The 26,133-nt window shown below is 54.3% G+C and overlaps 1 protein-coding gene across 1 annotated transcript in view; it reads left to right on the forward strand.

The window, feature by feature from the left end:
• Nucleotides 1-25,348, forward strand: part of NOD2 (nucleotide binding oligomerization domain containing 2) — a 30,439-nt gene extending 5,091 nt beyond the window's left edge. The window contains exons 3-12 of the mRNA XM_056136450.1: nt 2,575-2,680; nt 6,302-8,129; nt 12,532-12,615; nt 12,880-12,963; nt 14,834-14,917; nt 15,182-15,265; nt 15,963-16,046; nt 19,985-20,068; nt 23,407-23,490; nt 25,043-25,348. Coding sequence (XP_055992425.1) covers nt 2,575-2,680; nt 6,302-8,129; nt 12,532-12,615; nt 12,880-12,963; nt 14,834-14,917; nt 15,182-15,265; nt 15,963-16,046; nt 19,985-20,068; nt 23,407-23,490; nt 25,043-25,115 — 2,595 coding nt within the window. The 3' untranslated portion in view covers nt 25,116-25,348. The remainder of the gene's footprint in view (nt 1-2,574; nt 2,681-6,301; nt 8,130-12,531; nt 12,616-12,879; nt 12,964-14,833; nt 14,918-15,181; nt 15,266-15,962; nt 16,047-19,984; nt 20,069-23,406; nt 23,491-25,042) is intronic.
• Nucleotides 25,349-26,133: the final 785 nt, after the last annotated feature.

A 26,133-nucleotide genomic window follows, 5' to 3' on the forward strand; every position in this document is an offset into this window, starting at 1 on the left:
GGTTGTGTATGTGGCCCTGTGCTCCTGCAGCTCAATCACTAGGATGATTCAGCAACATGGTGTGTCAGAGCAGCTGGGGCTTCTCTCTGAGTTGGGTTTTGGGACCCAGCTGTTTAAATGTGAATGGAAGCGGATGTGGGTGGGTGGGATGCCGGGCCCTCCAACAGGACAAGAACTTGGCTCGCACCATCCCAAGAAGGTTCTAGTAACGTGGGCCTAGAGATCAGTCCTAGCAGACTGGTTCAGCATGGCGGCTTCGCTCTCTGTTCATTTCTTCTTAGGGGAAGACCCCAGGGCAGGGAAGCCTGAATCGCAACAAGGTCTTGGACCGTGGTTTGTATTTTCCTTGTTTGGGAAGTCAGGGGCCACAGTCACGATTGGTTTCTGAAAATGCAAGACTTATTGAAGGTCTGTTAGGCAGATGTTAATCAGGACCTGGATGTCTGGTTAGAAAATCGTTGGTCAGAAGAAGGGACTGCTTTGGAGGTTCACTTCTTAGCTTTCCAAAGCCAGGCCCCAGGAACAGAGCAAAACTAAATACTGTGTGGTTGAGATGAATGATCCTTAGCTGACCCCAGCCACAGGGGTGGAGAGGAAGAATGATAAAACTGTGGTGAAGAAAAGCCACATTAGATAAAGTTTAGGGCTAGGCATGCCTAGACATCTTGGAGATAACAGCCCTATCACGCCTGAGTCTTGGACTTCTTTTTCAGAACTGGGGGCCCTTTTATTTTATTTTATTTGGAGAGGCACTGACAGTGCTCATGGCTTATTCCTGGCTCTGTACTCAGGGATCATTCTCGGTGGGGCATGAAGGACTATATGGGGTACCAGGGATCAAAACTAGACGGGCTATGTGAGAGGCAATTGCTCTATCTGCTGTACTATTCTTCTGGCCTCAGATGGTGATCCTCTCCCTGTCATCCGGAGTCTTCCTATCAGAGCTCTTCTATATCTTGAAGACTTCCTTTTTTATGGTTTGCTTCATTTGGGAAAATTATCACCTCCCATCAGTCCTTTAGAATGAATGTAGGGGATTGTCTCTTACCAGTCTAAAAGTTTGCTCATGTTGGAATGATAGTCTGGCCAGGTATAAATTTGTTTTAAATTGGTCATTATTTCCCTTTAGGATTGTGAGAAAACTCTTTTTTTCCCTTTTCTTTTTCCTTTCTGTGTCATGATGGTGCCAAGGATTGAACACTGGGCCTCCCCCATGCGAGGCAAGTACTCTGCTGCTGAGCTGTATACCCCCAGACAGTGTAGTTATTTTTTTTGTTGAGATGAATTTCTAAGCCATGTTATAACATTTTCAGATGCTGGTCAATTTTCTTTTGGTCCTGAACAACCTGAAATTTTATATGTGTATGTGTGAGTGTTCTTCTGCTATGTCACAGAAGGCACTTGGAATCTGGAAATTCACATCTTCTTGCCCTAGACTGATTTATTATTTATTTTTATTTTCATTTTCTTATCTTTATGAAACTGCTATCTTATATTTGGTTTTGGGGCAACACATGGCATGTGCTCAGGGGACCATATGTAGTTCTGGGGATTGAATGGGGTAGCATGTAAGGCAAGTACCCTACTCCTCTCTCTCTCTCTCTCTCTCTCTCTCTCTCTCTCTCTCTCTCTCCCTATTAAATTACTATTCTTTGACTTTTCTGCATAATTGGACTGATCATTTAATCTGTTTCTACTTCTCATCTATTTGCCATCTCTTAAGTAGAATTAATAGTAGGTAGTTGGAGATGCATGTCCATTGATCCCAGGAACGGTTCAGATTGGAGATGAAAGTGTGGAAGTCATGGGCAGAGTGCATATTTCAAGTCACAAAACTTGGATGGAATAGCCTTCTTTTCAACTACATGATTTCCAGTTTCTAGAATTGTTTATATTTTAAAAATAAATTATTCATTTGTCTGTTTGTTTTTGTGCCACATCTGGTGGTGATCAGAGGTTAACCCTGGCTCTGTGCTCAGGAATCACACACCTGACAGTGCTTGGGGGATCATATGGCAGGCCAAGGATTGAACCCCGGTTTGGCCACAGGCAAGGCAAGCACCTTATCCACAATTTTTCCTATTTTTATAGGCTTATGGGCTTAAGTTTTTTGCTGTTCACCTTTTTTAGTGGATTTTGAGAGGGAGCCAGTTTGGAAATGTGTGTGTGTATGTGTGTGTGTGTGTGTGTGTGTGTGCGTTTCTCAAATATGTAATACTATATTGATTTCATTAAACTCATCCTTTTGTTTCATTGTTTTCCTGGTCCTTTGTTTGCTGAAATCAAGATGCATATGAAATTGTGGCAATATGGGGCCAGAGCAATAGTACTATGGGTGAGGCATGTGCCTTGCATGTAACTGGCCAGGGTTTGAATCCCGCATTTCATATGGTCCTCCAAGCATCACCAGGAGTAATCCCTGAATGCAGAGCCAAGAGTAACTCCTGAGCCATCACCAGGTGTGAGCCAAGAAGCCAAAAAAGAAAGGAAAGAAATTGTGGTGATAAGTAGAAACCTACCCACAGAAACCCACCAGCCTTTCTAGTGAAGTAATGACTGTTTATTTCCCCATAGGCGAGAAGGCTCCTTGACCTCGCCACAGTGAAGTCAAATGGACTGGCCACCTTTCTTTTACATCATATTCAGGAGTTGCCAGTTCTTTCCTCTCTGTCTTTTGAAGGTATGTATGAATGCATGTATGTGTTCTCATTTTACCAGAAAGGGAAAGGAAGGCTGTGGAGACTAATGATAAAGAGCATAATAGCACCAAGGTCTCATTAATCTATTGGGAGTATTTAAAGGCTGAATGTGTGTAATGCTGACTCTTAGTTTTACTATTTCCTTCACTGGAGGACAGCTGGAACAAACTCAGATTGAGGACATACTACAGGGTTTTTGTTGTTGTTGTTGCTGCTGCTGCTGTTTGTTTTAACAGTCTCATTATCCATAGCCCAAAAAATACGAATTCATTTTCTGAGATGGGGCTGTATCTCTTGATTTCTGTGATTTAGCTGTTTCCTATCAGAAATCTGAGACCCAAGTTGAATTAGATAATGTGTGTGTCTCTCATTTCACACCATCACTAACCTGATGGGAACGTCTAGGATAATCTAATGTGAACATGCCGGGCTTCCTGCCTGGTACTTTCTTTACACTGTTGTTGTGACAAGTCTGGTAAGCCAGTGGTGTTTCCTCCACTTTTCAGATGCAAAAACTGGAGCAGGGAAGTTGAGTGAAGAGGTGAAGGAAGATGGGCCTGGATATAGATGATTTGTACACATATTATTTTTTCTTGGGAGAACAGATTGTCAATTGTACAGATGATGCAAATCTGAGGGTTTAGTTCCCAATTACTGCAGGATAAAATCCCCAGCCCAGAGGTCACCTGAACTGTGTGTGGTGCTGGCAGATGGATTTATCATCCTGAGCTCTTCTCTATAGGCAGCAAGATGCCTGGGGGTATTGAATGGAAGCCTATTTTTGGCACCAGGTGTGCACCGCACCACCCACCTGGATATACAGCATCTAACCCAGATATACAATATCTCTCCCAGGGGTACATCATATTACCCAAGTGTGCACTATCTCACCATGATATGCACTATCTCTTGCAAGTGCACATAATCTCACCCAAGTGTTCATCATCTCTCCTGGGTGTGCATCTTCTCATCTAGGTACCCACCATATTACCCAGGTGTGCACCATCTCTCCCAGTTATCTACCATCTTACCTGGCTATTCACCATTTCACCCAGGCATACACCTTCTCTCCCAGATGTGCACCATCTCACTCAGGTATCCACCATCTTACCCAGGTGTGCACCATCTCTCCCAGGTGTGTACCATCTCTCCCAGACATGCACCATCTCATCCAGGTGTGCACTATCTCTCCCAGACATTCACCATCTCACCCAGGCTTGCACCATCACTCCCAGGTACTCACCCTCTCTCCTAGACATGCACCATCTCTCCCAGGTATCCACTATCTTACCCAGGCATACACCATCTCTCCCAGGTATGCACCATATCACTCAGGTGTGCACCATCTTTCCCAGGTACCCACCATCTCACTCAGGTGTGCACCATCTTTCCCCTGTACCCACCATCTCACCCAGGTGTGCACCATCTTTCCCCCGTACCCACTATCTTACCCAGATGTACACCATCTTTCCCAGGTACCCACCATCTAATCCAGGTGTATACCATGTCTCCCAGGTGGGCACCATCTCTCCAAGGTATCCACCATCTTATCCATTTGTGTACTATCTCTCTTAGGTATCCACCATCTTACCCAGGTGTGCACCATCTCTCCTAGGTATCCACTATTTCTCCCAGGTGTGCACCACCTCACCCAGGTATCCACTGTCTTACTCAGGTATGCACCATCTCTCCCCAGTACCCACCATCTCCCCCAAACATGCACCATCTCTCCCAGGTACCCGCCATCTCATCCAGGCATGCACCATCTCACCCAGATATTCACCATCTTACCCAGATATTCACCATCTTACCCAGGCATGCGCTATCTCTCCCAGGAATGCACTTTCTCTTCCAGATATGCACTATCTCATCCAGATATCCACCATCTCTCCCAGGTATCCCAGCCAGATACCCACCACCTCTCCCAGTTGTGCACCATCCCTCTCAAGTAGGCATCGTGTCACCTGAGTGTGACCCATCTCACTTGAGTACACAATTAAAAAATTAGGGCACCATAGGGATTGCCCCATACAGACAACAGGGCTGCTGGGTGTTGATGTCATCAGGCATAACTGGTAACTACACATTTAAACACCACGACCCGGGAATAATCACCAGGTTGCCAACTGTAAAGATGACATAAACACTGTGTCTGCTTTTAAAATGATCAATACATGTTTCGGTTGTTTTGTTGTTGTTTGTTTGTTTGTTTGCAGTGCTCAGGGCTTATTCCTGCCTCTGGATTCAGGGATCATTCTTGGAGGATGATCCCTGGTGCTGCTTGAAGGACCATAAGGGTGCTGGGGAATCGAACCTGGGTTGTCTGTGTTCAAGGCAAGCAAGCACACTGCCCACTGTACTACCACGTCAGCCCCGATCAATACTTTGTTTTTTTCTGAAGAATTTGGCATCATTGTGGAGATGATATGAGACTGGAAAGCCCCGTGGAAGTCAGAGTACTAGAGTGAGCATTTTGTGGGGTTTTCTGTTCAGTGCCCTGGTATATCCAGAGACCATTAAAAGTGATAATCGCTCTGGGGATAGCAGAGGAGATACAAACGAGGCACCTCCTTGTTGTTACTGTAACCTCAGCTTCGGAGTGTTAAAAAGGCTGTATTAAAATTACGTACAAACCTTTCGATTGAGAACAAGTAGGCTGCATTTGGTTGGGGTCCCTGAGGTTGCAACAGACTGAAGTCGCCTCTGAAGCCCCACTGTCTTAGGGCTGGGGTGACCACTTCCTGTTTTCCTGAAAAGGGGAACTCAGGAAGCAGCAGTTCTGTGGGTTTTTGGGATTTTTTTTTTTTAACCACACCTGGCTCTGTGCTCACGCATCACTCCTGGCATAGCTCTGGGGACCACATAGGTGCTGGTACTGGGGACTGAACCCCAGGCTGGCTGAGTGCAAGGCAAGCACCCTGCCCTCTGTCCTATCTTATCACTCTGACCCCAGCAGCAGTTTGATTGCATTGGCGCTGGGATGGCAGAGAACAAGCTGCAGCCCAGTGGACACACTGCAACCAAGAGAAGAGCAGGAGGAGAGTGAGAAAGTGGAGCTTGATTGAAATCTCACCTAAGTGTTAGACCTGAAGCCATGTGGCCCCAGGCCCACCCAGCTAACTAGGGTAATCTTGATTCTCATGCTGTAAATTTAATCCCTCCAGCCCAGTCCCCTGCGTGGGACTTGACCTGGGGGACTTCAATTCACCCGTGTACAAATGTTCGAAGTTAGGGGAAGGAAAATGAGCCTTAGGGAGGTCACATGATAGGAGAGATACAAACGAGGCACCTCCTCGATTCATGACTTGTGGGGCCTGAGCGATAGTACAGTAGGCAGGGTGCTTGCCTTGTACACGGCAGACCCAGGTTTGATCCTCAGCACCCCGGATGGTCTCCCGAGGCCCTCAGGAGGGATCCCTGAGCACAGAGCCAGGAATGAGTCCTGAACACCACTGGGTGTGCTCCTCTCTCAAAAATATTTGTCCCTCTTGAGAGGCAGTGTTGACTGCTGCCTCTGTCTCCCCTTTGTGAGCCCACGTTCTGCCCGCCGCCCACTGTCTGCCCCCTGCAGAGCCTCCTCACCTGCATTTTCTGCCTTCCAGATGCTGCGTGTAAGAAGTACATGTCCAAACTCAGGACCACCATCTCCGCACAGTCCCGCTTCCTGAGCACCTATGATGGGACGGAAAACCTCTGCTTGGAGGAAATATACACAGAGACTGCTCTGGAGATCCGCACGGAGCCAGGCCTGGCTGGACCCCGGCAGGAGAGTCCGTCCATCCTGGGCCTGGAGGACTTGTTCAGTGCCCGTGGCCACCTCAATCCCGACGCGGACACCGTGCTGGTGGTGGGCGAGGCGGGCAGTGGCAAGAGCACACTCCTGCAGCGGCTCCTTCTGCTGTGGGCCGCAGGCCGCGATTTCCAGGAGTTCCTCTTCGTCTTCCCGTTCAGCTGCCGGCAGCTGCAGCGCGTGGCCAAGCCGCTGTCCGTGCAGACGCTGCTCTTCGAGCACTGTTGCTGGCCCGACGTGGGCCAGCCGGACGTCTTCCAGTTTCTCCTCGACCACCCCGACCGCCTCCTCCTCACCTTCGACGGCTTTGATGAGTTCCGGTTCCGGTTCTCGGACTGTGAGCGACACTGCTCTCCCACCGACCCCACGTCTGTCCAGAACCTGCTCTTCAATCTCCTGCAGGGCAACCTTCTGAAGAACGCCCGCAAGGTGCTGACCAGCCGCCCGGACGCCGTGTCGGCCTTGCTTCGGAAGTACGTGCGGGCAGAGCTCAGCCTGAAGGGCTTCTCGGAGGAGGCCATTGCCCTGTACCTGAGGAAGCGTCACCGCGAGCCTGGCGTGGCCGACCGCCTCATCAGCCTTCTCCAAGCTACCCCAACACTTCACGGCTTGTGCCACCTCCCCGTCTTCTCATGGATGGTGTCCAAATGCCACCAGGAGCTGTTGCTGCGAGGCGGGGGTGCCCTGAAGACCACCACGGATATGTACCTGCTGATCTTGCAGCATTTCCTGCTTCATGCCTCCCCGTCAGCCACCACCGCCACCCCCGGCCCGGGGCCCTGCCCGCTGCAAGACTGGCTCCCCACCCTTCTGCACCTTGGCCGCCTGGCCCTCTGGGGCCTGGGCACCTGCTGTTACGTGTTCACAGACAAGCAGCTCCGGGAGGCCAGCGTGGAGGCGCAGGATATGACTCTGGGCTTCCTGGTGCGGGCCCAAAGGGCAGGGCCCAGCGGTGGGACGCCCCTGGAATTTCTGCACATCACCTTCCAGTGCTTTTTTGCCGCCTTCTACCTCGTGCTGGGCACCGACGTGCCGCCGTCTTCGCTCAGGCACCTCTTCAAATGTGGCAGGCCTGGGGGCCGGCTCTGGGGCCGGCTGCTGCCCATGCTGTGCCTGCCGGGCTCAGGGGCCAGAGAGGGCCACGTGGCGGCGCTCTTGCAGGAGGCGGAGCCTCACAACCTGCAGATGACGGCCGCCTTCCTGGCGGGGCTGTTGTCCCAGGAACACCGGGACCTGCTGGCCGCGGCCAACGATGACCAGGCCTCGGGGAAGGTGCTGCTGCAGCGCCAGGCCTGTGCCCGCCGCTGTCTGGCCCGCAGCCTCCGCCAGCACTTCCGCGGCATCCCTGCGGCGGTGCCCGGCGAGGCCAAGAGCATGCACGCCATGCCCGACTTCGTCTGGCTCATCCGGAGCCTGTACGAGATGCAGGAGGAGCGGCTGGCGCGGGAGGCCGTGCGGGGGCTGGACGTCGGGCACCTCAAGCTGACCTTCTGCGGCGTGGGCCCCGCCGAGTGCGCAGCCCTGGCCTTCGTGCTGCGACACCTCCGGCAACCCGTGGCCTTGCAGCTGGACCACAACTCGGTGGGCGACATCGGCGTGGAGCAGCTGCTGCCGTGTCTCGGTGTCTGCAAGGCGCTTTAGTGAGTGCTGCTGGTGGTGACCCGGGGCGGCGTCAGCCGGGTACTGAGGCGGGAGCTTGCGGTTGGGGTCCCGGAGTCCAGGGTCCGTCTCCGCCTTGCTCTGTTCCTTGGCCAGTGCATGCCTTGAGTTTCAGTGTCAGACAACATCATCCCTTAGGAATGTCCCATGTTTTTGCTCTGCTCCTCACTTCCTGGATGTCCTCGGGATTCATTTCTGGAGCTGGGGGGCTGCCCCCAGCTCTGGTCCTCGGGCTTACTCCTACATGCTCAGAAGATGTAGGTCTGAGGAGTGAAACTGGGCGTGCTGCATGCAGAGCATGAGCCCAGAATGGTCTTTTTTTTTATTTTATTTATTTATTTAGTTAGTTGTTTCTTGGCAGAGTGATAGCACAGCGGGTAGGGTGTTTGCCTTGCTCCTGGCCGACCCGGGTTCGATTCTTCCATCCCTCTTGGAGAGCCTGGCAAGGTACCGAGAGTATCCTGCCCCCACAGCAGAGCCTGGCAAGCTCCCTGTGGCGTATTCGATATGCCAAAAACAGCAACAGTAACGGGCCTCACTTCATGTTCCTGGAGCGAGCAGATGCCATTGGGCTACACTAGCACGCGACAGAGACAAATGGAGGCATTGCTGGCGCCCGCTTGAACAAATCAATGAGCAATGGGGTGACAAGTGATACAAGTGATTTTTTTTAAATTTTATTTGCTTTTTGGGCCACATCCAGCTATGCTCAGGGGTTGTTCCTGGCTCTGCACTCAGGGCTTACTCCTGGCGGTGCTCAGGGGACCCTACGGGATGCAGCAACGAGAAGGTCAGGGTCTGGGGGAGACTCCAGCCATGTGGACAGGGGCAGTTTGCCTACTGATGTGGCCCCCAGGTCTCAACCCCCCTGGGCTGAGTACCCAACGATGGGGTCAGTGGGTCTGACTGGCAGGCACTCTTGCTCTAGGATGACAGAGTGGAGATGATTTTGTGCATGACTTTTCTTTTTTATTTACATGTCTTTGCTGTTTATTTATGGTTTGGGGGCCACACCTGGCGATGCTCAGGGGTTACTCCTGGTTTTGCACTCAGAAATCACTCCTGGAGTGCTCAGGGGACCATATGGGATGATGGGGATCGAACCTGGGCCAGCCAAGTGCAAGGCAAGTGCCAGCTGTACTATCAGTCTGGCCACCAGCTCATGAATTTTCTAGATCTTTCTGTAGGGGTTATTTTCCTGTGAGAAATACAAGCATGTATTTGTCTAGATTTTGGACCCATAGCTCTCCTCTTAATCTAAGAGGGGAGCCTGAGCCCTGAGAGTTCAGGAACCCTGGGCTGGGTCATTCTCACAGACTGCCCTTCTCTTGAGTGAAGGGGACCCATGTCTCCAGCCACCTCTATTTCCAAAGAGTGGGGAATGAATGTTCTGGTTCTGGACCGAGAGCAAAGGACCTCGTGGAAAACCTGTGCCTATCCCTAGCTATTCCTGTTTTATGCCTCTTGGGCCAGAGGCAGGAATCTGCTTGTTTGGGAGGCCATGCTTGTTGATCCTGGGGTGAGCCCATTCTCAGATCAGTGCCCACAGATTGCTCCTGGCAGTGTTTGGGGAACCATGTACCACTGGGGATTGCACCCAGGACTCTGCGTGCCAAGCCTGGGCTCACTCCCCCTAGAGCCATGTCTCTGGCCCCAGAATCTGCTAACAGGCATCTCTCAGGGCTCTGATACAAGGAGGTGGCACTGGAGCGGCTGGGCCTCCGTCAGCTTTGAAGGTGTCTGAGCAAGTTCTGCTGCTCTGGCCTGTGCGCAAGCTCACACTGGCAGCACTGCAGGAAGTGTGTGTGTGTGTGTGTGTGTGTGTGTGTGTGTGTGTGTGTGTGTGTGTCTGTGTGTGTCTGTGTCTGTGTGTGTGTGTGTGAGAGAGAGAGAGAGACAGACAGACAGAGACAGAGAGAGAGACAGACAAGCAGACAGACAGGGCCAGAAGGGATGGGGCAGAGGCAGAGGCTCCTCCCTCACAGTGGCCCACTTCACTGCCCCCTGGGCAGTGTTTTCCAACCGGACCTTCAGCTTCCCGTGCCCCCGAGAAGCTCCTGGAGCCCTGGCATCTCACTCTTGGTGATGCTTCCAAAGTTCCCGACCGTGAGCCACAGTCAGATGCAGGTGGGGGGGTGGGCAGACTCACAGGTCAAATGGAAACAGATGCTGCTTCAACCAATCACTTTCGGCATTGCCTCTGAAGTACCCCTCTGGCTTTTTTTCCCCCCATTTTGTTTGTTCACTTATTTTCATCAGGGGCTGGAGCAAGAGCACAGCGGGTAGGGCATTTGCCTTGCACGTGGCCGACCCGGGTTTGACTCCTCCGTCCCTCTCGGGAAGCCTGGCAAGCTACTGAGAGTATCCCGCCTGCACGGCAGAGTCTGGCAAGCTCCCCATGGCGTATTGGATATACCAAAAACAGTAACACAACAAGTCTCACAATGGAGACATTACTGGTGCCCGCTCGAGCAAATCAATGAACAATAGGAGGACAGTGACATTTCTTTTCATAGAGCCGGACATCGAACTCAGGGCCTTCCACATCCCTGCCTTTGTTTGAAAAATGCTCCTCTGGGGGCTGGGGAGAGCTCAGTGATGGAGCACATGCCCGTGATGGGTGAGGCTGAGGTCCAGCCCAGCACCACATGCTCCCTCCACCCCCCCCAACCCCCCGCACCGCATCTCCCACCCCTGCACCCAGCCACACAACAACACAACAGCACCGGACACTGAGCACTGAATGTACTGGGAGTGGTGGCCTGGCCACTCCCCCCCCCCCACCCCCCCCCACGCATGACTTGGCTCAGCCCCTATTTTTAACAAGTGACGAAAACCTGGTTGCAAACCACAGGCTGAAATTCACCATCCAGACTCCCGAGAAGGGCAGGAGGGAGAAGCAGTGGTTGAGCAGGCGCCGGAGTCAGGCCTCAGGCAGGGCCCACATCCTGGGCGTTGGGGCAGGCTGCAGGGACCCGCGTCCTGTCGACATCTTGCGATTCCAGACGCCACTTTCCTTGTGCATGCCGGAGTTTCCTTCTCTCTGCCCACTTCCCAAGTTGCGAGGGTTGAGTGGCGTGTCTCTTGGGAAGTGCTCTGGCAGGGCCAGTGGGTCAGGTTCCAGGCCAGGACACGATCATGGTTACAGGCACCTTTTCCCGTGAAGGACGGCCCAGCAGCTCACTGGAGCTCTGATGGGCGCTCTCTTCACTCTCGTTCACTCTCTCTCTCCCCTCCTCTCCTCCTCCTCTCTCTCCCTCTCCTTCTCCCCATCTCTCTCTTGTGCGCACTCCCTCCCTCTCTCTCTTGTGTAACTCTTTCTCTCTCCCTCTTGCTTTCTCTCCCTCTTGCTTTCTTTCTTTTTCCCTCCCTCTCTCTCTTTCCCTCTCCCTCTCTCTCCCTCTCTCTCCCCATCTCTCTCATGAATTCTCTCTTGTGCACTCTTTCTCTCTCCTCTGTCTCTCTCTCCTGCATGCTCTCTTTCTCTCTTGTACACATTCTCTTTCTCTCTTGTTCTCTCTCTCTCTCTCTCTCTCTCTCTCTCTCTCTCTCTCTCTCTCTCTCTCATTTTCTCCCTCTACCCCCACTCCTCCCACATTCCTCATTCCCTTTTCCGGATTACCAGTAAGTGGGTTCTTGAGGTGCCAGTGCCAGGGCCAGCCTTAACCTTGCAACCAGGGCCTGCCCCGCCCCTCCCGAGACTTGCCTGTGGGTCACCAACCGTTAGTGAGCAGGTCCCTCCCTGCCTGTGTGTATTTCAAGGACTTTTCAGTCCACCCAGCATCGGGTGAGCCTTGGGAATGGTGCCCCTCTCCACTGTCCACGGGGCCTTTGCTCGGCAGGTCTGACTGGGGAGTGAGGTTGGACTGAGAGCTACACATGCTGGTCTCCGGAGCTGTGGCCTTCCCTACCTGCTGACCTGCTCCACACTCCTGTGGGCATGGGAGTGACCACCAGCATTGGGCCAGCCTGCTGGGTCCTGTCTCCTTTCTCCTGCTGCAGGCCCTTTGCACCTCCACTCTGGGGGTGCAGCTGTGGTGGCCTTCGTTTGAGGACACTGAAAAGTTCCCTGAGGCCATGAACTCCCAACCCCAGGTTGCCGGAGAAAGGACCCAATGGGGGGCTCTGAGCCCCACCTCTTGGGCTGTCTACCCCTGGCCACACACACACACACACACACACACACACACACACACACACACACCACCTGTAGTTAATGATGTCAGCACCCTGCCAGGGGTGGTGAAAGGGGTCCCTGCTTTTCTCGGGGTACTCAGTCCTTGTGGCATCTCACTGTGGAGATGAGTCTGCCTGTTTGGGGGCTGAGTTCCCTGTTCCCCACTCTTGCCGACTCTGTGCTTACTCTGTCCATGTCTTTTTCAGCTTGCGAGACAACAACATCTCAGACCGAGGCATGTGTGTGCTGGTGGAGCACGCTGTCCGCTGTGAGCCTCTGCAGAAATTAGCGTACGTGAGGCGGGCGGGTGGCGGCGGGGGGGGGGGGGGGGGGGGGGGGGGGGGGGGGGGGGGGGGGATGGGCGCGGCTCTGGCCTTGGGCCCAGCCAGTGCCTCGAGGTGCAGGGCTGTCCTGGGGGGTCGCTACCCCACTGGAGGGCCTGTGGCTGGGGCTGGGGGTTCCTGCCCTGCAGGATTGGAATCCCCCGAGTGGGGGGTGTTCACTCTCCTCTGTTCCCCTCCCCCCGCCATGTCCCCTCTCTGGGCACCTTCCAGTCTTTTCAACAACAGATTGACCGACGGCTCTGCCCGCTCGCTGGCACGGCTCCTTGCTTGCAAGGGGAACTTCCTGGCATTAAGGTGAGCCTGGGACTTTCCAAGTCCTTGATTTCCCCTCCCCCCCAGCTTCTCGGCCTGTGAGTCAGCCTGGGCTGCTCTGGGGCCCCGGGCTGGCTTCCTGGAAGTGGACTCTGAACACAGCAGTGATTCTCATCAGGCTTTCCCTAGCACGGTTCCCCCCCTCCCCCCCCGGCCACCTCGGGGGCAGTTCTGCGGAGGGCTTCCCGTTGTAGGCTCTCTGAAGGGCACCAGAGTCGGAGTTGGGGTGTGTGGGAGGGTATCTCCCAGATGTCCCCTGCGTCCAATCCTCCAGCAGATCCTTTGCTGCCTGGCCAGTCTGGTGGACCCTCTATCTACAGGGCTGTCCTCAGGGGACACCTCTCTCCTACTCGGCACCATCTGATTGGCCCCAGGTGGGCCTGGCTTCAGTCTTGTGTGGGATTGTTCTTTCCTCCTGGATTGACAGGGCAGGCAAAGGATATAAGCAAAGAGTGGCCGCTGCCCCACCAGCCAGCAGGGACCTTCGCTGTCCATGTGTGGCTGAGTGTCAGAGCCCAGAGGTGTCACTCTGAACTCCATGTCCTGTACCTGCTCCGCAGACTCTGTGGCCAGCTGTGACCACAGTTAGGCTTGTCCCACCCCCAGGGAGGTCTGTGGAGGTAGCTGGTGGTGCTGGACTCTGAGATTTGGGCCAATGGAGCACTGTTCTTTTGAGCGTGGGGTTCTGGGGCCAGCCTTACTGAGGTTTGGATCTAGGATCCTTGGGTTTGAAGCCACATTTGTTGTGTGACCTGTTGTGACCTCAGAGTATCTGTGGCTATTTCCTCTACTGTTATTTTATGTGGCTGAGCCTTGAACCCAGGGCCTCACCCAGCAAAGGCAGCACTCCACCACAGAGTCCCATGCCTGGTCTCCAGGCTGCTTCTGGAAAATGGGGACATCATCATTCCAGAGATTCATACGTAGTCGTGGGATGGAGCTCAGGCGCTTTGGAGAGAGACCTTCCTAGAACTTAGGGAATCACTGGAGCTTGATCCCCGGCTGAGCTGGTCTCCTGGAGGGGCTTAGTGCTTTTACAAGGGAAGTGCTTGAGAGGAGATGGCCAGACCCTAGGGGAGGCTGGGTGGTTGCTGAGGGAGAGGGCAAGGAGGGAAGGTGTCTTAGTGCAGTTCTCAGCAGCACAGAGATCCGGGAAACCCCCCAGCCCTGGGCCCCGTGGCCCTACTCCTATTCCAGTGCCCAGTGCTCTGGGAACAGCCCGTGGGCCTCGAGGGCTAGGGCCCCTCCGTGCAGCGCCAGACCTTTGGTCTGAGGGCTGAGAGGTCCCTTCTCAGGAGGGAGGAGTCACTTTTCCCTGCAGCAGTGTGTGAGCCTGAGCAGAAGGAGGCCAAAGGAGCTTTGGAAAGTGAAAGTGGATTGTTTCTAGGAAACCAGAAGTTGTGAGTGAGAGTTTGGGAGCTCTCAGCAGTGTCTGGACTTGGCTGAAACCCCCCTCCAGTGCCTGCACAAAAGCTCCCCAGACCCTCTTTCTCCCAACTGCCCGGTCCAGCTCTGGGGACCAAGCTACAGCACCTGCAGCAAAGGGGAACCCAGAGACGATGGGTGGGTTCGCGCCTGGCTCAGGTACCTCAAGTGTTGAGGCCAGGAGGACTAGGTGTGACCGGGAGTCCCCTCGCTCCAGGAGACCCCCTCTAGCTGGGACTCTGTCAACACCTGGCCACCAGGTGCAAACAGCCCTGCCACCACCTCTGCCCATTGGCCAGCAGAGCGCGGTCTGGGAGCCGTGGGTGACGTGGGTGACGGAGCACTGGCAGCGGGCTCTGTCTGTGTCTGCAGCCTGAAGCTCAGGCGCGCTCCCCCTGCTTGCCTCAGCTCTGGTCTTCCCTTCCAGGCTGGGCAATAACCACTTCACTGCCGCAGGCGCCCAGGTGCTGGCCGAAGGCCTCCGAGGCAACGCCTCCCTGCAGTTCCTGGGGTAGGTGGATGGGGGCCGGGTGACCCGGAGGTTGGATGTTGGGCTGGCGGAGGATTTAGGGGTGGAGGAACCTTCTTCTTCTGGAAACTTCATGCTCCGGGGGCAGCCCAGGCTGTAGAGGGGAAGGCAAGGCAGATGCCTGAAGAGGAAATTGGGGCTCAGGGTTGGGTGGGGGGAGGGCACCAGAAGGGGTTTCGTGATCACACTGGACGCTCCCACCCACACAGAGGGACTCACTGACACAGATTGTATTGATCTTTTCAGGTTCTGGGGGAACAAGGTGGGTGATCAGGGGGCGCAGGCGCTGGCTGAAGCCTTGGGTAACCACCAGAACCTAAAGTGGCTCAGGTAAGCCCCAGGGTCTTTCCTGCAGTTGGCACAAAGGATGAGCATGGGCTGGTTATTTTTTTTTTTATTTATTTATTGGCTGCACCCAGTGAAAAAACTCGGCAGTGTTCAGCACTTACTCCTGGCCCTCTGCTCAGGAATTACTCCTGGTGATTCTCAATGGATCACGTGGGATACCAGGGCTTGAATCCCAGTCAGCTGTGTGCGAGGCAAGCACACACTCCCCACTGTCCTATCACTCCAGCCCTGGTTTTGGTTTTAGTCTGGATTTGAGGGGCTTTGCATCTCCTTTGTTCCTGACCCCCCTGCATCAGACCCCCGACATTAGGAAGTCTGGAGGACTTGGAGGGAGGATGCTTGAGCCTCCCTGGGTGACTTGGCAATGTCCCCTTTCCGCTCTGGGTCTCGGCTCTGCTCAAGGTCTTGGCTCTGCTCAGACTGGAGGTTGAGGCTGTGTCAGATGCATGCTGACTTGGGCAGCCCCCTAGCAGTGACCCTCAGTGACGTGTGTGGGAAGGGAGCCCGGGGCTGCCTGGGTTCTGGTGACACGGCACTGTGGGTGGGGTCTGATGTGCAGCAGGTGAGGACAGTCAGGCCCAGGCCCTTCCCCTGTGGACTTACCTTGACAGTCTTCCCCTTCCGGCTCTAACGTGTTCTCACTTCCCCCTCCCCCTGGCCCCCCCCCCCCCCCATCCAGCCTGGTGGGGAACAACATTGGCCGTGTGGGCGCGCGAGCTTTAGCAATGATGTTGGAGCAGAACATGACCCTGGAAGAACTCTGGTGAGTGTGGGGGACTTGTCGTTCCTGGCCTCCCCGCTGGGCCGGTGTGACTAAGGGAGCCTGGCTGATGGGCTGCTTCTGGGCTTCTCTCTCTGTCCTGGGCACCACGGAGCTTGTGGACCCTGACATGGAGGTGCTTCTGCCTTTGGTTGATTTGTCCTGGTTGGTTTGTGGGGGTGCTCACTGCAGCGGTGTGGCCTAAGGTTAAAAACACAGACTCTGAAAGTAGATCAAGGACCAAATGTGATAGCCTCTCAGTATCTATATCGCAAACCATAATGCCCCAAAGTAGAGAGAGAGTCTGCCATAGAGGCAAGGGGAGGGTTGGGAAGGAAGTGGGGGATACTGGGGACATTGGTGGTGGAAAATGTGCACTGGTGGAGGGATGGGTGTTTGATCAGTGTATGACGGAAACTCAAACATGAAAGCTTTGTAACTGTTTCACACAGTAATTCAATTAAAAACAAAAGTACAGAAACTCTGGAGGCCTGGTGTGTGGGAGGGGGCGGGGTGCGTGGCGATTTGGAGCTCAGTGAGTGAAGACCTTGCCTTGCTGGCAGGGAGCCATGACTTCTATTGCCAGTGTCAACCTCTACCCGTAGTGGTTGCCCCTGGCAGCTCTGCTGAGAGTAATCTCCAGCTAGGTATGTATAAGCATCTCAGCTAAAGGCACCATGGCCCGGGGGCAGGGATAGTGATAGGGGCTGGAGAGCAGACTCTGCTTGGGGAGGACCCCGGGCCAGTCCTGGCATCATGGGGTCCCCCAAGCATTACGAGGGTTGATGAATCCCAACCCTGGAATAGTACCAGGAGCACTGCCAGGTATGGATCCCAAACCATCGAACACATTGCACAAAAAGGGTGATACCAAAGCAAGATGGAGTGATAGCACAGCGGGAGGGTATTTGCCTTGCACGCAGCCAACCCAGGTTCGATCTCTGGCATCCCATATGGCTTCCTGATTATGGCTAGGAGTAATTCCTGAGTGCAGAGCCAGGAATAATTACCTCTTGCATTCCCTGGGAGTGACCCAGAATGGAAAAAAAAAAAAAAAGGTGATGCCTTTGACAAAGTTCAAGTTACCCAATCCCATGTAGGACTGTAGGTCAGGGAGGTGACAGCGTCCACAGGGAGACAGGAAGCAGGAAAAGAAAAAGAACTTAGATCTTGGCATCTCCAGGCTGGGTGTCCAGGTTGGCAGTGACTACACACACATTCAGTAACAAGTAACAAGGTACTCTAAAACAGGGCCAGTTGGGCTTCTCGCCAGAAACCCTGTGAGAACATAACATCAAGGGTGGGTGGCGCTCCACCCCCTCGAGATGCAGGTTCCTCTCTCTGCTGCTGCTCCGGTGACTCCCAACACTTCATGACTTCTGGGGGTGTGAGGCCAGAGTCAGTAGCACTGTGGCAGGTGGGGTGGAGTTTGGGGGAAGTTTAAAAGCTGAACTCTGAGTCATATCTACACTATGCGCTTGAAATTCCTTCCAACTTCTCTGTCCTTCAGCTATCACTGGCACAATCTTCTCCCCCCACCCCCTTTTTTCTTTCTTTTTTGGCTTGTTTGTTTAGGTGGAGCGGGGAGGGGAGTAGGAACTTTCTAGGTTGCAGGAGGCCCTGGGGTTTCTGTGGGCAGTATACAAGACAAATGCTCTACCTGCTGTACTATCACTAGGCCCCTCTGCCAACAATATATGGCCCAGTGGTAGGGGCATGACAATTTGGTGCTCAGGCCTGGTGATTCAAAATTGCTGCGGGGGGGTGGGGGGGCGGGGTGGCGGGAACAAGGGGCTGGAGAGATAGCACAGCAGGGAGGGCCTTTGTCTTGCACGCGGCCAATCCCGGTTTGATTCCCAGCATCCCATATGGTCCCCTGAGCACTACCAGGAGTAATTTCTGAGTGCAGAGCCAAGAGTAAGCCCTGAGCATCGCTGGGTGTGACCCAAAAGAAAAAAAAAAATTGCCAGGGCTCAACACCCCAGTGGGTCCAGTATCCAAACCCACCACAATTGGTGGTGCACAGGGGGCCACACAGTGCTGGGGATCAAAGTCGGGGTCTCTGCCTATACACACACAGTCCAGCCTCCCTGAGTTCTCTCCTTGCCCTTGGATTAGGTGATTTTTATCTTGGGGGCCACACCTGGTGTTGCACAGGGTTTGCTCTTGGTTCTGTACTCAGGAATCAATCCTGGAAGGCTTGGGGGACCATATGGGGTGCCAGGAATTAAACCTGGGTCAATCATGCGCAAAGCAAGCTCCCTACCTGCTGCACGAATATTGTTCTGACCCCTGAATTTGTATTTTTATGACACATTTTGGGAAGTTGAGCAGGGTGCTTGCCTTGTGCACTGCTGACCTGGATTTGATCTCCAGCACCCTCTATGGTCCCTTGGATGTCAGTGGACCCCACGGGTGGCTCATGTGAGTTGGGAGGAGAAAGACGGTCACTTTCTCCCGATTCGCCTCTGTCACCTAGGACCTAGGGGTACTGCCTTCTTGTCTCTCTCACAGAAAAGAATTTCAGGAGGAGACAAGCAGTAAAGTAAAACATATTTTATTTGGAGGGTTTTTGAAAGTGTGGAGGGGAGAGAGAGAGGGAGAGAGAGAGAGAGAGAGAGAGAGAGAGAGAGAGAGAGAGAGAGAGAGAGAAATATGCTCAAGAGAGAATACAGGACTTCTCCAAGGGTGGAGAGAGCCCCTACACACATCCCAGCATTAGACAGGAAAGTATGAAAGTACACCTCTCAAGAGGGGAGATAGATGTGGGTGACATATGTGCTCAGCCACCACATGGATTCGGGCAGCATATGTGCACCCTCCCTTTGTTCAAGGTGGCTTTTATAGGCTCGTCTCAGGTTGTCTTGATCTGGAAGTTCTGGAGTCTTCTCGGGCTGCATCACTAAAGTTAAGGGAGAGATCCAGGATTTAAGGAACTTCATGGGGGAGGGGTCCAATCTCCTTAGGATCCACTGCTGAAGGTCTTATCAGATCTCTGTTTTTCATATCCACAGGGTGGATCAGTCTTAGAATTTTCCTCCCAGAAGTTTTGTTGTCCTAAGTTTCATTGCTGAGGGCCTTTCCCTCTTTATCTTCCTATATCACCTCAAACCCACTAGGAATGATCCCTGAGGAGTAAGCCCTGGGCATTGTTGGGTGTGGCCCCAAAACAAAACATTTTGGGAAGTTCCAAATTATTCCTAAAATTCAACATATTTGTTCTAATAGACAGAAAACATATTTGTTCTAATAGACAGAAAGGCTCAGAAACCTATGAACAGGATCCCAGAAATAAATTCAGTGGAGGACGGGCCTTGGCTGTTGGCCAAGCTCACTGCCTTATAGCCTCAGTGTGTCTATCTTAACACTGATCAGACACCCATGTGCCAAGTCTCTTCTCTTGGGGGATGGTGTGGGGGGCAGTGGCCTGCCTTCACTCTGTCCTGCCTCACCGCACGTGGTTCCATCCTGCACTCTCCTTTGTGTGCCAGGAGTCCCCGTGAAGGTGCAGGAAGGACCCCCAGCCAGGGCCAGCAGCTTTCTGTCTAGAGAGCTTGTCCTCCTACCCCATCTGCCAGTTTCTCCTGTTCCCTGGCCAGCTGGAGGTCACTGGCCACCTTGACTGTGGGCGTAGCTGGGACATGTCATGGTCTCAGCAAGCACTTGACTGCCCCACAGGAAGTGGCATCCCTAAGTAGCACGAGAGGCCAACAGCTCTCGGGTCCCAAGGACAGGTGGGAGCTTGGTGGAGGCACTGAGGGGTACATTTCCTCCCCCAGGTGCCTCTGCAGTGAGAATCCTTCCCTCCTGCCCTTTCTAATCACACCTGAGCCATCAGGGTGGCTTCTCCCAGCAGGGAGCATGTGGGCTAAGCTTTAGTGCCGTCACTTCCGCTATCAGTGTTGCCATGCCAACTAGCTTCTCTTTCTTGTTCTTGCCAGTCTGGAGGAGAACCAGCTCCAGGACGAAGGCGTATGTTCTCTCGCTGAAGGGATGAAGAGAAACTCCAGTCTGAAAGTCCTGAAGTAAGAAACCCGCAGAGGAGCCCACCCGGGGCAGCACTGACCGGCCTCTGGAGGGGATTTCCCTCCCTCCCTCCTCCAGGGCTCCCCTCCAGAAGCCAGCTAGAAAGCCGGGCGAAGGGGGGGACCATCTGGTTCTCCTCAATGTAGACACTGATCCAGCTGCTGTTCACTGAGGAGGGACCAGCTCACCATGCTCAGAGAGGAGTGAGGCCAGCTGGGACAGGCAGGGCACCCCTAGATGGGGTCTTGTCAAGTTGCTTAGCACAGCTGGTGGGCGGGGGGGGGTTCAGAACTGTTGGGGACCCAGGAGCTTGTACCCAACAGAGGATAGAAGCAGTGTGTATGGGTGTGGGGGTTAGCCCCCAGCTACCTGTGCCTGTGTGTTGACTTGTAGTCACAGAGTGTTACTTCTGGCTTTCCCTGTATGAGTGTGAGTGAATTGCCTGGCACCTGGGGCCAGTAAATAGACTTGCAGGTGGAGGAGAGGCTGTCCAAGTGAGCATCTCTCTGCGTTAGGGTGAAAACGTCAGACTATGGGGATCACAAGCAGCATCTGCGACAGGATGGGTGGGCTCGCAGGAAGTCCTCCTGCCACTGACCAGAGCCACCCCCTGCATCTCCGGAGATTCCCTGCACTCTGCAGCCAGACACCTGTGATCACGTGCACATCCCTGCATTCACTGGTCATGTGTTCTAGTCTTTATTTCACCCCTTCCCCACCACCATGTGTGCATAGAAGCAACAGGTGCTCCCTACAACACCCACCCTGTGCAGGAGCTCTTGGGAGCACCCAAGGGAGAGGGGGAGAAAGTACCTTATGGAGCCCAGCTCACACTGTTCTTTTTTTTCTCTTTGGGTCACACCCAGCGATGCACAGGGGTTACTCCTGGCTCATACACTCAGGAATTACTCCTGGCGGTGCTCAGGGGACCATATGGGATGCTGGGAATTGAACCTGGGTCAGTCGCGTGCAAGGCAAACGCCCTACCCACTGTACTGTCACTCCAGCCCTCGCACCATTCTTAAGTTCTCACGAGCACGTGAACAGATGCATGAGGTCATACATGGGGGCAGTGAGGGCTCTGAGGAGAATTCAGAAGGAAAATCATGGGCAAAGGGGCTGGGGCGAGGCAGTGGCCGGGGTGGCCTTAGGCAGGCCATCCTGTGAGAAGGTGATATTGGTGAAGTAGCCAGAGGTTCCCTGGTGCTGGGTCCCTGGAGAAGTGCATGCCAGGTGGGTGGATAGGATGGCAGCAGAGGCCCAGGAGAGGCCCAGTTGGGGGGACCGAGAGGAAAACCACACAGTGGGCTTGTTGCGGAGGGTGCATGGCTCCGAGGACTCAGCCCCGGGGGGAGACGTGGGTTTTCTCCTCGGGCACGAGGAGCTGTGGGAGTCTTGAATCGGGGCAGGAAGGATCATCTTGCTGCTCAGCGCAGATGGGAGTGGGGAGGCGGAGGCGGAAGAGACACACGAGGACCCCGGGGCTGTCCAGGCAGGCAGTGGGGGGAGGCTGGCACCTGGGAGGGGACAGTGTGAAGCTTGGTGAGAAGTGGAGGTGTGGGTGGGGGGGTACAGGGACAGTGTGGGTGGGCCACTGGTGGTGGATGGCCAGGGAATCGTGCCCCGTGGAGGAGGAGAGTAGGTGAGAGCAGGGCCCAGCTGGTGCCTGTCACGGGCTGGGTACGTGCCACCTGAATTGGCACAGTGTCCACCCGTTGCCAAAAGTGCCATTCATAGGGACTTCAGGGTATCAACCTACAACGCCCCCTTGCTCGAGGAGGGTGGCAGCTACCCTGGCAAGCAGGACCCGAGCTCAGCGCAGATGGAAGTGGGGAGACGGAGGCCCAGTGCCCTGGGCTTTCACAGACAAGAGACTACTGTGTTCCAGGAGAGGGCAGCTCGCCATGCACGCTGCTGCCAGCCCGCCATACACTCTGGCAGTCTTTGTTTGCGTTGCTTGGGGGGTGGTGGTGGGACTCATGAGTTGCCATATGTTTGGGGAAACACTTGCATGTGTCACTTGGGTGAAACAGTCGGGAGGTAGGATTAGTCAGATCTGGGACAACACGCTTAGAATACAGGTCCTGGGACCACCCGTGGGTGCGGCAGACCAGGCATGATGGATGTGGCCCTTGTGTCCTCTGTATTGCCACAGACATACCCACACAGATGAGGGCCTGCCCCCTGCCACATTGCTTGCAGAGTCTGTCTCATCCCGTGTCCCCAGCTCCAGTGTCTCTGACCACTTCCCTTTCAGAAGCGAGACTTTCTCACGAGCAGAAAGCAACCCAGGCCTCTTTTTCTGGGCATCTTCACCGCCAACCGTTGGTCAGAGTGGGATCTGGAGCCCGCAGCTTGCTGAGACTGCTGCCTCCCCCCCCCCCCCGCCCCCCAATGCCAGCTCCCCTCAAGGAGGAGAGCCCAAGTTGTCCCCCATGTGTGTGTGGTGAGGGGCTGTCATGGGCCCCTCCTCCCAGAGAGTGTTCTGAGGATGTAGGAAACAGCTGGACGTGGGGATCTTGGAGCTGCCCAATCCCCCTCCTCCCCCACCCATTCCCCCATTAATATTTCCTGACAGTCACATTTGAGAAGTACAGGCTGGGGAAGGAGGAGGGGAAGGCAGTGAGAATTATCTAAAGCAGTTTCCTCCAGTGCCTATACTGCCCCCACAGACACCCTGAAATCAAGGGTGGGGGGAATGACCTGCTGGTATGACTATGGGAGGGACTATTTGATCCCTTGAAGGTAGCTTTCCAGGGGGCTACTGAGTGGCCCCCTTTTGTTTGGCCAAGGCTCTAGTGGGCCAGCTAAGTTTGGAGCCCTTCACTCTGGAGGGTAAAGCAGTGAGCAGAAGTGCCCCTTCAGAGGGCCGGGCTCTTTCTTGGGGTCCCTGACTGCTGAGCACTCTCCCAGCTTCTTGTGCCTATGTTTTGGCACCAACAAGGTTCAGATCAGAACTACTCTTTGCTCTTCATTGACTGTTTTCAACCAGTGAAGTCAGGGCCATGTGCGTGGAAATAACTGTTCTGAGGCTCCTTCCCTGAGGTGGGCAGTGACTGGGGGTGGTGATCAGGGCTGATTCTCTGGCTGTCAGATGAGCCCCGGGAGGAACCCAGGAAGCCTGGTGCTGACACTTCTGTGTGATATCTGGGAGTGGGTGATAGGCTCAGCAGAGGAGCCCGGCAGGTGGTTGAGGGGGCCTCATTCTGCATCTGTGCAGGATCCTCCAGGATCCCTCCAGAGACCTACCACTGGGGGAGCCTCGTTCCCGGGGGGCCACGTCCCCAGAGCTGAGCTTTTCTGCAGCTTCACTCTTCCTCTTCCTCCTTCTCTCCAGGCTGTCCAACAACGGAGTCACCCATCTCGGAGCCATGGCCCTCCTGCAGGCTCTCGAAAGGAACGACACCCTCCAGGAAGTCTGGTAGGCTCCCAGCAAGCCTCCTCTGTTGCAGGGGGTGGGTGAGAGGGGAGAGGGGCGCTCGGAGCTATACCCAGCCCTGTGCTCCTGGGGACACGGGGTGCTGGGCATCAGGCCTGAATCTCCCACATCCAAGGCATGTGCCCACTGAGCCATCTCTTTGCCCCCCACCATGAGTCCTTATTGCGGGTGCTGGAGGAGAGGTGGGCATAGGGATGGGGGTGGGAGTGGGGAGATTGAGGCAAAGAATTGAGAGGAAGAGGACTGAGCTTCTGCCTTCACAAGCCCAGCCTGCGGGATCTGCCCCTCTGCCCTGCTGGATTCTGGTTACTCGGAGTAGAGTCTATCACACAGCATAGATAAGACGATGGAATTAAAAGCCATGTTCCTGCCCATATTTGGGAATGCACTAAATCACCCTTCAGAGCGGTACCCCTTCTCCTCCCAGGTATATTTATGGCTTAGATCATCCCAGAAAGGTTTGCCTGGGTCTAACATGTTAGATAAGCGAGTGCCACTATATAGGTCCAGGCATTGGGCGAGAAATCAAGATGATGAAAAACCTATGAGAAACCTCCGAAAAAAAAAATTGGATTTATGGTTTAGACTCAAAGCCCTGGCTCCATGGTAAAGGACAGCAGGCCAGAGAAGCCGAGGAAGGCCTGGTCAAACCCCTGGCCTGCCTTGTGTCAACCTGCCTCATCGCTGCAAACTTCTGAACTCACTTCCGACACGCGGATTCATCCAGTCATCAAGAAAAAAAAGCCCATCAGGGTGGGCTGAATGGCTCAGTAGTGGATTTCCTGCCTTGTATATTTGAGGGTTTGATTCTGGGCACCACAAAAACAGTCACCATCAACAAAAGTATGCCCAGGCCATAGTACAGGGGGCAAGACAGGATCCTGGGCACCCTGCATGGTCCCTTGACCTCTGCCAAGAGTGATCCCTGAGTGCAGAGCCAGGGTTAAGGCCTGAGCCCTACTGAATGTGACCCCCCCTACCCCTACCCCCCACATATGTCCAGGCAGTAGCATTTGCATGTTTCAGATACAGCTGAGAATCAAGACTTTGAACACCGTCTGGCGATGGAGTGTGGGTCCTCCCCAGAGCCTGGAGGTCCGCAGGCCCCACAGAGAGTGTGCGCTTGGCTTTGAAAACCACCGGCGTCCTCAGAAACTGCACATTCTTTGTGTGTGTGGGCCTGTGAGGGGGCAAGCAGGCCAGCTTCTGTTGGTATTTTAAGGCTTCTGATGTTATCTGTGGCCTGTTGTCCAAGCTGGGGAGATGGCAGGATGTGCTCATCACATTCTTGACCCATTCTGCTGTTGCCTTAAAAAGAATCACCAGCCCCAGGGAGTCAGGGCCACGGGCGGGGCGGGGGACAGTGTGGACTCTCCCATTAGTCCCCCTGGCGCGGTTCCACCCTGCACAGTGGGCTGGCAGTGGGTCCAGCAGCGCAGATTTCTGTCGCCGGGGTGCCATGGCCCCCTGGGTCAGGTTTAGGAAGCATCTGCTCTGCATCACGCCCGCTCACATCTCTCTGCTGTCTCCGCAGGCTCCGAGGCAATGCTCTCTCTCCAGAGGAGCTGGAGAAGCTCAGCCACCAGGACACCAGGCTCTTGCTTTGACAGTGCTGGGCTGACCGCTCACGAGAGCCATGAAAAGCAAGAGCCCAGAGGCTGGAGTGCCCGCAGCAGCAGTGGTAGCCTGGGTAGGGCCTCCACATTGATCAGGGGGCACCCTTGGTCCAGTTTGCCTCTGGCAGTGTAAGCGGTACCAGGCCTCTACATGGCCCAAGTCTGTTCGTTCCTGCTGTCCAGTATGCTCCAAGGCTCATTCGGAGAGAGAGAGGCCGCCAGCTGATGGGATGGGGCGGCAGGGCTGGAGCTGCAGAGACCAACACACTCCCCCAGCTCCTCACAGGGAGAGCTGCCTCCAGCCACGCCTCAGCCCACGGCCCCCAGCCATGCTGTTTCTCCATCTGCTTCCCTGCAGCCTGGGCAACTGCACTGGCCCTGCCTCCCTGGTGGCTGAGGATTGAGAGAGAAGGTTGCTCCCTTCTCAGCGTTAAAGCCTCCTTTCTGGCCTCCCACCCCAGCAGGGAGGCACCACACCTGTTCTTTCTTTTACTGAAGACAGCGTTGGATCACCACGGACTCGGATCCCAAACCCATTCCTCATTCGCAAGCAAAAATAGGACCACACTACAGCAGATACTTCCCTGGGAGATCCATTTGCAATGAAGTCAAATCTGCTCCAGATAACCCTTTTGGAAACTACTGACCATCCAAATGCAGCTTTTTTTTTTTTTTAAAAAAACACATGCAGCTGGGCTGGGATTTTATTTATTTTTCTGGGTATTTTTTTGTTTTAATTATTATTTTTAAATTTTGTTGACCTGGACTTTTGAATAGACTCCGCGAGGTCAGGGACTCCCCAAACGTGTTCCTCAGATACAGTCTCTTGCACAGTCCAGAAGGTGTTAAGTTGTCAAGTTGTGGATCCAAGAGGTTTGCAGGGACAGCATCAAATGCCTTCCCTGTAAAGCCCATATTTTTCTCCATTTTTCTAAATGATGCTGGTTGTAGCCTTTGCAAGCTGTCAGATGCTGCACACATGTACTTGAAATATTATTTGTGAAAACTG

This window comes from Sorex fumeus, unplaced genomic scaffold (genome assembly GCF_029834395.1).
Source record: "Sorex fumeus unplaced genomic scaffold, SorFum_2.1 ptg000122l, whole genome shotgun sequence".
NCBI classification, from domain to species: Eukaryota; Metazoa; Chordata; class Mammalia; order Eulipotyphla; family Soricidae; genus Sorex; species Sorex fumeus.